General features: G+C 46.3%; 1 protein-coding gene across 1 annotated transcript in view; it reads left to right on the top strand.

Annotated features, from left to right (window-relative positions):
- NRDE2 (NRDE-2, necessary for RNA interference, domain containing) overlaps nucleotides 1–12,949 on the top strand; it is a 205,004-nt gene that overhangs the window by 154,996 nt on the left and 37,059 nt on the right. Inside the window, exon 11 of the mRNA XM_085626525.1 lies at nucleotides 9,844–10,766. Coding sequence (XP_085482651.1) covers nucleotides 9,844–10,766 — 923 coding nt within the window. The remainder of the gene's footprint in view (nucleotides 1–9,843; nucleotides 10,767–12,949) is intronic.

Raw genomic sequence — 12,949 nt, 5'->3', positions numbered from 1 at the left:
GTGAGCGTTTCGGTCATACCATTCCTTCATGACCGTTTGGCTGGCTTCTAGGTTTTCAGAAGCTTGCTTCCACAACCTAGCCATTTGGCTACGAAAGGCCAGCATGTAGCTCACCACATCCGGGGGAAGTTTCCTGGGAGTCTTTTCCCATCCATCCTTCACCAGGCTGAGGGGTCCACGCACAGGGTGCCCGTACAACAACTCGAAGGGGCTGAAGCCCACTCCCTTCTGTGGTACCTCCCTGTACGAAAACAGCAAACAAGGTAGGAGGACGTCCCATTTCCTCCGCAGGCTCTCAGGCAGACTCCGAATCATGCCCTTTAAGGTTTTGTTAAACCTTTCCACCAGACCATTAGTCTGGGGGTGATAAGGAGTGGAGAACCGGTAGGTAACTCCACACTCTTTCCACATGGCCCGCATGTAGGCCGACATGAAGTTGGTACCTCTGTCCGACACCACTTCCTTGGGGAATCCCATCCGGGTAAAAATTCCCATAAGGGCCCGTGCCACCGCAGGTGCAGTAATGGTCCTCAGAGGGATAGCCTCTGGGTACCGTGTGGCATGATCCACCAGAACCAGGATAAACCTGTGACCGGCCGACGTTGGTGGATCCAATGGCCCGACAATGTCGATGCCCACCCTTTCAAAGGGGGTACCAACGACAGGCAGTGGTTCCAGGGGAGCTTTCAGCTTCACCCCTGTTTTCCCACTAGCTTGGCAGGTTACACACGTCCTACAAAAAGTATCGGACGTAATCCTCATCTGAGGCCAGTAAAAATGAGGGACAAGTCGAGCAAAGGTCTTGTCTTGTCCCAAGTGTCCTGCCAAGGGTATTTCATGAGCCAGTCCTAATAGGAAGGCTCGGTAACGCTGGGGAACTACCAAGGCCCGGGATGAACCATGCACCGGAGCCTTGGGTTCGCTATACAGGAGTCCATCTTCCCAGTATATGTGGAAGTTCCCCGAATCGTCACCCGCTGCCTGGGCTTTGGCCTGCCGCCGTAAACCCTCAAGGGTAGGGCACTCCTTCTGAGCCCGACAAAACTCTTCCCTAGTAGGTCCTCCCTCCACCTGCCAGTCTGCAGGGGTAGGCAAGCCCTCCAGGGACGTTGCATCCCCCTCCGTAGACTCCGGGACCACCTTAGTTGCTCCATCCACCTTTGGAGGGTTAGATGCCGGGGCAGGCTTTCCCCGTCCCCGTCTACCCTTTCCGGCAGCTGGTTGGGCCTTTGTCCCAGGCTCCAACCTCTGTGAATCCCCTCTTCGGGTGGTCACAGACCGAGTGTGGGCACACGTCCACTCAGGGGTCCCCAACATCTCCATGTGGGCCCTGAACTCAACCTCCTTCCACGCCGAGTGTTCAAGGTCGTTTCCCAACAGGCAGTCGACCGGCATGGCAGGGCTGATCGCAACTCGTAGAGGACCCGCAACCCCTCCCCACTCAAAGGGAACCTGGGCCACCGGATAGTGACCCTCTCTGTTGTCAGCCATCACAACCGGGTGGACTACATTGGGAACCACCTGCTCTGGGGACACCAGCTGACTCCTCACCATAGTCATGCTGGCTCCTGTGTCCCTCAGAGCCTCCACCCTCTGGGCATTGATGGTGACCCATTGCCTGTACTTAGTAGTATTCGAGGGCATCTGGGTCTTAGGAACCATCTCACAATCCCCTAAGGACACTAGGGTTAGCCCTGCCCACTCACCTCCCTTATCTAGGGGCAACTCCTCCCCGAGCACTACACTCGCCACCCCAGGGGTCTTTCCTCCAATGGGAGGGTGTGGTCTCTTGGGACACTTGGCATCCCCCTTATAGTGCCCAACCTCACCACACTCGTAACATCGGACAACCCTAGGCTGCTGACCACGGTCAGGATAAGGGGGTTTGTGGGGACCAACCTTAGGAGGGAATCCTACTCCCTTCCCTGGTGAACTCTTTTGGGGACCTTTAGAGAACTCCCTCTTTTTGTCTCCCCCCTCTGTCTTCTAGGGGGCGCCCTGTCCAGCCCTTTGGAAATTCCCTCCAGTCCCTTTTGAGGATACCCGGGTACTCGCCCAGATATCCGCCTCCTCCGCAAGCTTCCTGGGATTAGTTAGCTTGCTGTCTACCAGGTGCTGACGCAGCTCTGGAAAACTTTTCTCTAGGAGGTGCTCCTTTAAAATTAAATTGTACAGTCCCTCATAGTCCTTGACATCACTGCCCTGCACCCAGCCCTCTAAGGCCTTCCTGGCATAATCCAAGAAGTCCACCCAATTCTGAGTGGACAACTTCTGACTGCCCCGGAACCTCTGCCTGAATTTTTCAGGGGTCAGCCCAAATTTCCTCACTAGGGCTACCTTCATAACGGGGTACCGGGTCTGGTCTGGCTGTTCTAGCGCTAACAAGGCATCCCTCCCCACCGGAGGCATATACCTATACAGGCCACCCCCCCACTGGGCTTCGGGGACCCCATGGGCTCTTAGAGAGACCTCATAGGCAGCCAGCCATTTTACAATATCATCCCCTATACCATAGCTAGCAACCACATCTTTGGTCAGGTAGGGCCTGGACTCTCTCGGGACTTCTCTCGGTATGCTGCCACCATTAGGACTACTGGGAGTTCCAAGTTGAAGGGCTTTGAGCTCTAACTCTTTTAAGTGAAGCTCATGGAGGAACCTCCTCTCCTCCCTCTCCTTTTCCAACCGGGCCAGATCCATTCTAAGCTGTCTCTCTTCCCTCAGATCAACTAGGTCAGCAGAGGACAGGCTCCCCCCTGAGGCGCTATTTCCCACTCTTGATGGGGCCCTGGACCCAACGTCCACATTACCGCTCCCAGGGGGAAGAAGCACTTCCGGTTCTTCTAGGAGATCTAGTCCTGGTTCTTCTTCCCGTTTCCCGCTAGGGTGGGCCATAACCCAGGCTCTTAAGCTTGCCTGGAGCTCTGTCTTCTTCGCCCCCTGCTTAAAGAATACCCCCCGTTCCTGGCAGAACTCCTTCAACTGGGCCACTGTATACTCCTCCAGCCTACCCAATTCGAATTCCATCCTGCCAGATGGGACCCCAACACAGTTAACAAGAACTTTACTCAAGAAAGAGAATCCACAGGACAATTTTAAAAACCTCCAATTAAGAAACAATCTGGAGAAAACTCCAGTCAAAACAATGCAGTGTAGGTGGTGATGCGCGCAAAACTGCTACCAAGCGGATGCAAGCACTGAATAACGATCCCACCGCTGAGCACCAATTTGTTAGACCTACGTCTAAGGGGGTAGCTTGGCTCAGGTCACTTGGCTCAACACTCCTCTTGGCTTTTCAGGCCTGCATCCCACTCAGCTCGCAATCCTGCGCCACATCACTCAAAAAGAACACTACACCGATTTTTGTAAAAGAGTTACTGTAAAGTTTATAACATTTCTTTTCTGATCAAGATTCAGTTTTCACTTTGACATTACAATTGGAACCAGTTCATTTCATTTGCATTAGACTTCTCTCTATAGTCTAAGGCCAAACCTGGACGTTTCTGTACTAGATAATCTTTTCTTCTTTAACGGTGGTACTTAGTTTCCCATGACAGGGTAAAACATTATATTTTTCATTCAAAATGACAATACCTTTCAACGTTACACCTTACAAAGTGATTACAGAAATACCCTCAGAGCTTCTCCCACCCCGAATCGGGAGACCTAGCTACACTTCTACAGGGCGTGCTTCAAATCACATTTCAAAAGAACATTTAGTCCCCTCTGAATATTCGATCTGAGGAGTCCCCTCACAGCTGTACTTCAGGACTCTTATTCTGCTGATTCTATCCAATCTCTACCTTCTAGGCGCTACGTTGGACCTTCACTGGCTGGCAACTCACTGATCCATTCTAATCAGTCTGTCAAGTTCTGCTTATTTCTTGACAAACACCCAATCACATTTTTATTAACATGGAATCCGATCTCCAGCTGTCACTGACTGGGAGATTATCTTTTCACACACTGAGCGACAGGACTGTATTCCCCCCTAGTCAGTCTCGTGTCAAATCCAGTCACTTTCCCTTTTCTATTCGCCAAGGACTGGTGTTTCCCAGTAACGGACCTCAAGGGATACCAGGACACTTCCTGCCCCCTGCGACGTACTCCCCCGGGCCCTCTGGGGACTCCTCTATCACCCCCCCTTTCTCCTACTAGGGCCCCGCTTACTGTGTTCGTGCTGGTCGTCCTGCGAGTAGGTTACTCCTGAACTGAGGGACCTTGTTTCCGGGTGTCGGAACTCCCGACACCAAAGGGGGGAATCTGGCCGAAGGGTCGGAGGGCGTCCCACTAGGCACCTCACCGAAATGCCTCATCCAACGCTTACTGGTAGCGAGGGGGTGCTCCGTTTCCGCTATGGCCTCACTTTCTAGGGGGGCTTGGCCAGCCGGCAGAGTCCGGGTCGGTTCAGACTCCGTTACGGACTGCTCGGGTACTTCAAGCAACAGCGTCTCAGATGGGGCGCGGCCTTCCGGGGTTACTGGCAGCAGAGAGGGGCGGCGCTACGGCCCCTCTCACGTGACATGAGGATGCCGGCCTCGAAGCCGGTCGCGTCTCGCTCCTCCCTCAGGCAATTCTCCTCACCTGGGCAGCGGCGTCGCGGCTCACCCGTTCCTCACAGGAAGCCCCACCACAAGCTCCCACAAGCCAGGAACCACCTCCGGAGGACACCAGAAGTCCCTCACGATCTCTGGAGGATGACGGTGTCCAGTTCTGGTAGGGTCTTTGGGAGGGAATTAGAGGGGAGTGGGGGAGCCAAATCAAGGGTGCCAGTAATTCTTTGGTGCGGCTGGATTGGGGTCCACAAGCTTCCTTGCTCCTGGAAGTGCCAACAGGTAAATTCCAAGATAGCGTTGTCCACCAGATCTCCGACTGCGCTCAGGGCCCGGTCACAAGGTTAGGGGTGACGTCACCTGGTTTGGAAGTTTGTGCAGGCCCTAAAACCTGTCTGTTCCCTTTTAGGCACGACCACCTCCTCACACAGGCGCCTTACTCCTGATGCCACACAGTTCTCTCTGAAAAACCTAAAATGGCCGCCCTCCTGTCACCTCTATTTATCACCTTGGACCTGACTTGCCAGAGAGGCCCAGAAAGTTCTGGAATCTCCCATAGCAGTCATGGTCCAGGTGCTGAAGTGACAGTTGGAGCCACCATTTTATGAATATCACCTTTCTCATCCATCCCCCTCAGAGGAGCACCTTGCGCCTTTCCCTCATGTGGAGTGGAAAAGACACCCAGAACCTCTACATCAGCACCAAAAAGTTAGGTAGACAGAAAAAATGAGAAGGGGGAAAGGGACAAAAATAATAAAATGAGGAGGGAACTGCCAAAGGGCTGACAGGTCTAACACACTGCAAGCTGCTTACCCTCACTTTCTTTAACTATGCATTTTATATTTAAATAGTATTACCAATGATCTTAAACCAAAATCCGTGTGCATCCATTTCGATGCGTAATCATGTTATCTGAATGCCAATTGGACATACATTTAATGCAAATTATCATCATCAGAATGATCTGTTGAGCATGTGCAGGTCTTGTAAGGGATTCAATCCCAATTGTTTAAAAAATGTTATTAATTTTTACAAACGTATTCCAAAAACAACTATACATTAGATGTTGTGGACTTGAGCAATAAGGTGTTAAGTGCACATAGTTAGGTTTTTATCTTTTACACTTTTGCTAAAAGCAAAATATTTGATTACACTTAACACTCCTCTCTTTATTGTTTATAATCCAGCTTTTTAATTGCAACCAGAATTTGATATTTTCTGTCAGAATCGAGTTTTTTCCAAATTTGTGCACAACTAAAAAAGTGTGTGGTTTTGCCACTAGCGGCGTCCAGCATATGGTAAGTGAAAAGGTTTCTGGTCCCTCATAAAATGGAATAAATGTAAATGCATTGTACCAGTTAGCCAGCAGGCTGTACTTATTGAATTGCATTTGTATTTTTCAGTTTAAAAAATCATTTTTTTTATGACTCGTGCAAAATTAGTTGGGTGTGGTTTTCTGACCTGATTTTTTTTTTTTAAAAGACCAAAACAAATGAGGCAATGATGCCCATAGGTTGAATAACAATAGTGTTGTGTCTACCTATTAAACAGGCTTCAAAGAAGGCCACTCCACCTTGCATAATGCAATGGTCTTAGCCCTAATAACAAGTCAAGTTCTTGTTCATGGGGCAGGTTTTTACACTGTGTCTTCATAGACCTTTCTAAGCTATTTAACCCAAATTACGGTAAAAATGACCCAATATCAGTACACCTATAAACCAAATTGCATGCTCACACCTGGGCAGTCATCAAACTATTTACATGCGATGCGAAGTGGGACAATACATACTGCTCTTCTAGTGTAACACAAGGCTTTATCCTAGCTTTAGAAGTGACATAATCGAATATTAAATCATCAAATGTACCATGTCTGATTACAGAATAATTTCAGTCATTATTTTTATGAGTATTTATTACCGCACTATTTAGTGGGATATGCTGAGAGCAGTAACATAACTATTAATGCAGGAAAACGTCATGCTGGAAAAACTAGTTACATTTGGAAACTAATTACTATGGTTCCTACTATATCTACAAATTGGAAAAGTGTAGGAATACAAGTATATGTGCCTAATATTTGATAAGGATAGTAATTGAAGGTCACTATTTAGGCAAACATGTCCATTAACAACCTAGTGAATTAACTATTATGTTTTGACCAGCAATATGGAGGAGCACCTTTGCACCAATTGGTTAGAGCCTGTGGAGATAAGGTGACCCAGATTACACTACTTGGCTCCCAAATGTGGATTCGAGTTTCGACAAAATGATTGAGAAGTGTGAATCTACAACATGGTGCACAATCTAGAACTTAAAGAGAAATACCTTAATGGAGGTACTGCACTTAGAAACTATAATGACTGCAGTAGATTGTACAGTAATTCAAACTGTTTTGTGTCCATATGTGGGTCTTTCCCTCTCTCTCCATCAAATTCTACAATGGAGCAGATTTTCGAAATGCCGAGTATCAGTATCAGATTGTTGACATTAAGCCATTAAAAAAAGGAGATTGACAAAGTAGGTCTGCGAATGTCACTGGAGGACAAAATAGTATTGATTCGCTTAATAATAGCATCCCTTAAAAGACAGTTATGATCCTGAGCTGTGCAAAGGTGAGAGGGACTACTTGTATTTAAAGTCATATAAATTATGTCATTCCTAATCCCATAATGAACTTCAGTCAGGATACGACAGCCTCAATAAATCTAAAACAACTGAAGCTCCTTATATCAGCGAGGCTTAATCAACCCCCAAGCTTGAAGTGAACTGTATGATGGAGGGAGAAACACTAAAAGAAGTAGGAATGAAAATGAAAGAGTGCATGACATAGAGAACATTACACATCAATGACAATCAAGCCACCCCTAGAACCAGCCCATGGAAGAGCTGGACAACAGCCTAAGGCAGTATCTCAGAAATCCGCTGCTTACCGTAAGCAGTAACTTCCACCTTACCTTTCTTGCATTCACCACTCTGGTGCTGTGATGGACTTGTCATATTGTCACAGCCAGTTGGAGCTTGTAATGCTAAAATGCATGCATCCTTTTTTTAGATGATTCTCATACACTTTTCTCTTAATACAAGTCGATCAACATAAATACATGAGAGAAACTGTTACTTAAATGAGACTATCAAATGAGTATGAGGCAGTATCTTCTCATGAGAAATCATTGAAATGAAGATGCATAAACATACTGCTGAATTCACTGTTTTCCTAAAATCATGCTTCTGATTGCCAACATTGAAAGTGAGGGAGGAAATGTGGCAATGCATTACCTCAAATAAATTGGCTCGGGAATCCAGAATCTTAGCATGCAACTTATTGTCTCCTTTACGAACAAGACGCCCATTATCCACATCAAGTTCAATGCCTTCATGACTAAAATCGCCCATGTGTGAGAAGACCAACTGACTGCAGCTGAACACCAACAAGACTGAAATCTTGACCTTCGGAAAGAGGACTTCACTGAGGGACTCCGTCTGGTGGCCAGCAGAGCTAGGACCGACACACAGTCCCACCACCCATGCCAAGAACCTTGGGATTGTCAACAACAACAAACTTGACGTGACCACCCAAGTCACCCCTTCAACGCTTCATGCTTTCATACACTGAAGATGTTGAGAAAGATTTTCAAATGGTACCCAATTTGCAGTCGAAAACCATCATGCATGCCCTTGTCTCAAGCAACCTGGATTACGGGACCGCCTTCTATGCCAGGATCCTAAAAAAACTCATCAGAGGCTGCATAGCATTCAGAACTCGTCAGCCAGAATCACTCTCAACATCCCACGCCGCACTCTCATCACACCACACATGAAGGTGCTCCACTGGCTCCTCACACTCAAAAGAGCACAATTCAAGCTCCTCCCCAACACTTTCAAGACACTACATGACACTGGCCTAGCATACCTCAACAATTGCATCTGCTTTCACTACTCTTCCACACACCTCTTCTCATCTGGACCCCTCTTCACGGATTCACGCTTCCAACTTCCTGATTACAAGAAACCTATGGATGTTCTTTGATTTGTACTATGAAAAGATCATTGTCGGTGCAAAGTCCTACATTCAATCCATTTCACAGTGCATGTCTGTGATAGTAGTTCATCTGCGAAAGACCTTTTTTGTCCATACCTGGATGACTGGCTAATAAAAACTCCACCATTCATTAAAGTTCAACAGGCCTCTCTACTGCAGATCCTTCTGTCTTTTGTAGCTAAGACATTTCTCTATATTATTTGCGGCAGCATTGAACAAAAGGGAATGGTGTTTCCTTAAGAGTAGAGATTATTTCTACTTTTGTTTGTCGTGGTTCCAACCCATAGTTTCTTTGCCGCTTCATGACCAGCTGAGCTTGCTCATCTAATCACCTTTTTGGATGATAAATGATGATCCCATAATAGAGAAAGAAGTTTTATGCAGTTACAATCATAGTGCTTCAAGGTGGGTATCTTCATTGCAGCCATACACAACCACTTACTTGCCTTGTTGTGGCTAAAGGAGGCTAAATCGTGCAAAACCAGGATCTTTTGGCTCTGTGGGAATAAATTGTAAATTGATACTTGTATAGCGCACTACTCACCCGCAAGGGTCTCAAGGCGCTTGTACGAATACCGCTGTGGAGCCCATCCTGGATTTCCCTGTGAGGCGTCCACTCCTGGGCACCCCCAAGGTGGAGGCCAGGCATCCTTAGCGTTGTGGGGGCCGTTGTGGAGATTAAGCAAGCTATTGCCCAGAGTTGCAGAGTGGGACTCCATGATTGGAATGGCACCGAGGCGAGAATTATCAGGTCCGTGGAATTTTGAGCCCAAGACCCGCCGAGGCGAGGAATTGAACCCTGGTCCCGGGCTAGACCTCTGCATCAGGGTCTGCCGCTCTAATCATTGAGCCACACTTCTCCACCTGAACTGGAGCAATGTCTAGTACAAATCATGATAGCACACTCGAGCTGCTGCTTACCTCAAAATGACAGTGTCTGTTTTCAGCTCAAATAATATGATGCATAACATGATTTGTTTCCTTCATTTTCTGTAAAATCTGTTTTTTAAAAGTTAAGAAAATCACAACCAACTAATAATGCACTAGTAGCAATTGAAATTAGAATTTATTTTTAAAATGCAAAAACAAATAGCATTCAGTAAATATAGCCTGCAGGCTGGCACTGTACATTTACTTTTGAAAATTTCCTTTTTACAGTATTTCGTAGAAAAGTGCAATGCTATTCTTTGTAATGTAGTAATTATAATTAGACAAACCTTGGAAATATGTTAAACAAAGTATCTTCTGCTTTAGGTTTCTGGGTACCATAAACAGAAAGACAAAAAGAGGCTTAAATCACAGGGAAAGAAAAGCAAGAGGTTAGCTAAGAACCTCCTCAAAGAAGCTGAGAACCGGAACAACCTAGCACTCTGGAAGGAATTTGCCTACCTTGAATGGCTTCTTGACAACATTGAGGACTCCAGGAAAGTTTTTGATACGGCAATCAGCATGGCGGGAACCAATGGGATGAAGAACCCACAGCTCTGCGACTTGTGTCTGCTTTATGGTGAACTAGAGCTAGGGCTGTTACAGAACCAGGAAGGGGTTGGCAGGTACCGGGCTGTTCACATCCTTACCAAGCTTGCAGAAAGTGGACCATACGTTCCCTATAATGGACAGGTATCTTCAGTTAGTTCTTTGAAAGCTCGTAAGGCTTATGAACATGCAGTTCAAGACTGCTTGAGTGAACATTCAGCCTCTGACCGAACAGAATGCACTAGTCAGTTCATGAGCCTGGTGGGCTGTTTTATACTCTTCCAGTATTTAACTGTTGGAATTGAAGCAGCTGTCTCTGTTTTTAGTCAAGTCTCTGCAAGATGTCCCAGCTCTGTCACACTTGAAGGCATACTAAGAACTGAAAATACTGGGGCGTCCAATGTCAGCACTGCACTCGAAGCTCTCACATTCATGCATGTAAATCTTCTCAGGTTCCACATGAAAGTTGGTGTGTACCCTTTGAAACCACTGAGAGAGGTCCTCACTGGGGCCTTGAAGTTGTACCCCAGCAACCAGTCTCTTTGGAAAGTCTATGTTCAGGTGGAGAGTAAGTCCCACAATGCCAGCAAAGCACGACGGCTGTTTGACAGCATTGCAAGGTCCACTAAGTCTTTGGAGCCGTGGCTATTTGCAATCCAAGCAGAAGAAAGCAGGAAAAAGCTTGTGGAATCCGTTCAGAGGTAATGCAGCTGTTTTTGATGGCTTTTTTGTCAATTGTCTTGCCTGTTGGTTTCTTTTACCTAACTGCTTTATTACTGAACTATTGTGAGTGGAGTGAATTGAGCCTGTCATGTAAGTACATCTGATTTCTTCCGCTTATTGCAATCCATTTGTATTGCTCTATATAAGTGATTGATTTAGCAGCCTGTTTCTTTATAAATATAGTGATCCATGAGTTGAAGAGCAATTGTGCTCTTTTTCTTCATCCATTTATTTTTCTTTTATTTATTTCAAGATGTCTCAAATCCAGTCTTTTATTTCCTTCACATCTTGTCCTATAAACATGGTTCTTGTATTAGGCACATAGTAAGGAGCTAAGGGCACATGTGGTGAGGAGCAGAGCTTTAGGATGTGTGGGTAGACAATGTGAAGATCTTGGGGGGACATATAGGCAATCATTGTGAGGATCATCGAATCATATGGATAGTGTGAAGATCTTAAGATACATGGGTTGACACCTCGAGGATCTTGGCACATATGAGGTAGAAAGTGTTGAGTTTGGAGCAGTGGGCTGAGAGTTTGAGGAACATGAAGCACATATGCAAGCAATGTGTGGAGCTTGTGGGTATGAACAGACAGGTAGAGGTACATGAGGCACATGGGCAATAAGTGTATAGAGATAGGTACACATGGACAGGGAGTGTGAGAAGCTTAGGCCATTGGCAGACCACGCGGTATGCTTAAATCAAATAGTCAGAGAGAGAAAGGATCTTGTGTAGTGTCCTATCCAGTTTTGAGAAGCGTGATCGTGCCCCTGCAGCCTTAGGTGTTTTTTCTTGCCTCAGGTTGGATAACTTTGCTTTATGTGCAGTGCTGGTGGAATCCAGCCACAGAGAGAGAAAAGAGGTTGCACTTCTAAAGCCAGCTTCCTCACAGTGCCCCTCTTTGGAGCGCCTGCTGGCAGTGGTGCTGTCTGAATCCTGCTGGAACTGCTTGGTTTAAAGGTGGTGGGGCTAAAAGAGCCAGAGACTGCTCTCTTCCTAATTACATGCTGTCAGACACATTCACAGCACTGCTACTTCGACCACAAGTTCGAGAAACTTCACCAGGCATTTGTGAGAGGTGATAACTTCCTAGGGGTGAGCTGGTAGACCCAAAGCCAATGGTGCCTGGCTCACCACTGTCTCCAGGTAATGCTGGTAATCTTTATTTGGAACTTTTGAATATTTATTTCCACCACGGATTCTAAATGTATCATTTCTGCTTTACTCTATTTCATCATTGAGCCATACCTTTTAGTCTCCATCAACAGCAGGGTGCGCAGTGACATTATGCATAGGCGTTTGCCTGACCTACCAGTAGCAGATTTCAACCTTGGTTGGTATAGGCCAACCAAGACAAAGCTTGGGCCTGTAGACTATGCAATTTCAAGCAGGAATCAAGGCTACGCCTTCTGTGTGGTTGTATGACACAACCACGCATTCCATTCCCATGCGTTCCCTAACAACGCGGGTGGAACAACAAATGCGTCAGAACCATGCATTCCATTCAACAACAACAACTTGCCTTGCCTGATGCAATGTCCTTATCAAGGTGCGCTAAATTTGTCAAGCTTTCCTAGAGACTCCCTTCAACGCCGACCCTCAACCTCCCAACCCTTGCATCATGGTCTAAAACTTATAATTGACTACAACCCCAAGAATCCCCGAAACATCTAGCCATACAGCACAGTTTACAGGCCCCTCTTCAAATGCAAAATCGTCTAGCTATGGTTGTATTTGAGTCAAGTATTTTCCACGACTGCGCTTTTTCCGCACTGCTTTGAGTTTATCTTTGTTGGTTCAAGCCCTTTGGTATCCTATACGATTTTATAAACAACAGCTCTATTCTCTGGGTGTCTGGGCTGTAATCAAACTGTCTAGAATCATCTACTGGCGTTAGAACGTATTCAGCCCCTAAACTGAACTTTGATGGCCGCACTCATAATTGTTGCATGTGAAAAATAGTTACAGTTTTTATTAATCTAACAAAGAGTTTAAAGTGCATTGAATCTATTCATTTGATGATCCAACGCACTAGCACTTTATAACGGGAATAATCTGAACAGCTAGGACCGTTCTTATTTTCTTATCCGATTAAATCTTAACTGTGGATGAGTTCAGGCGCTAGCACTTTAAACATGTATAATCAGGACATTTATTGA

This window comes from Triturus cristatus, chromosome 9 (assembly GCF_964204655.1).
Source record: "Triturus cristatus chromosome 9, aTriCri1.1, whole genome shotgun sequence".
Lineage (NCBI taxonomy): Eukaryota > Metazoa > Chordata > Amphibia > Caudata > Salamandridae > Triturus > Triturus cristatus.
Note: the sequence above shows the minus strand (reverse complement) of the source record. Positions and strands in the feature narration are given on the sequence as shown.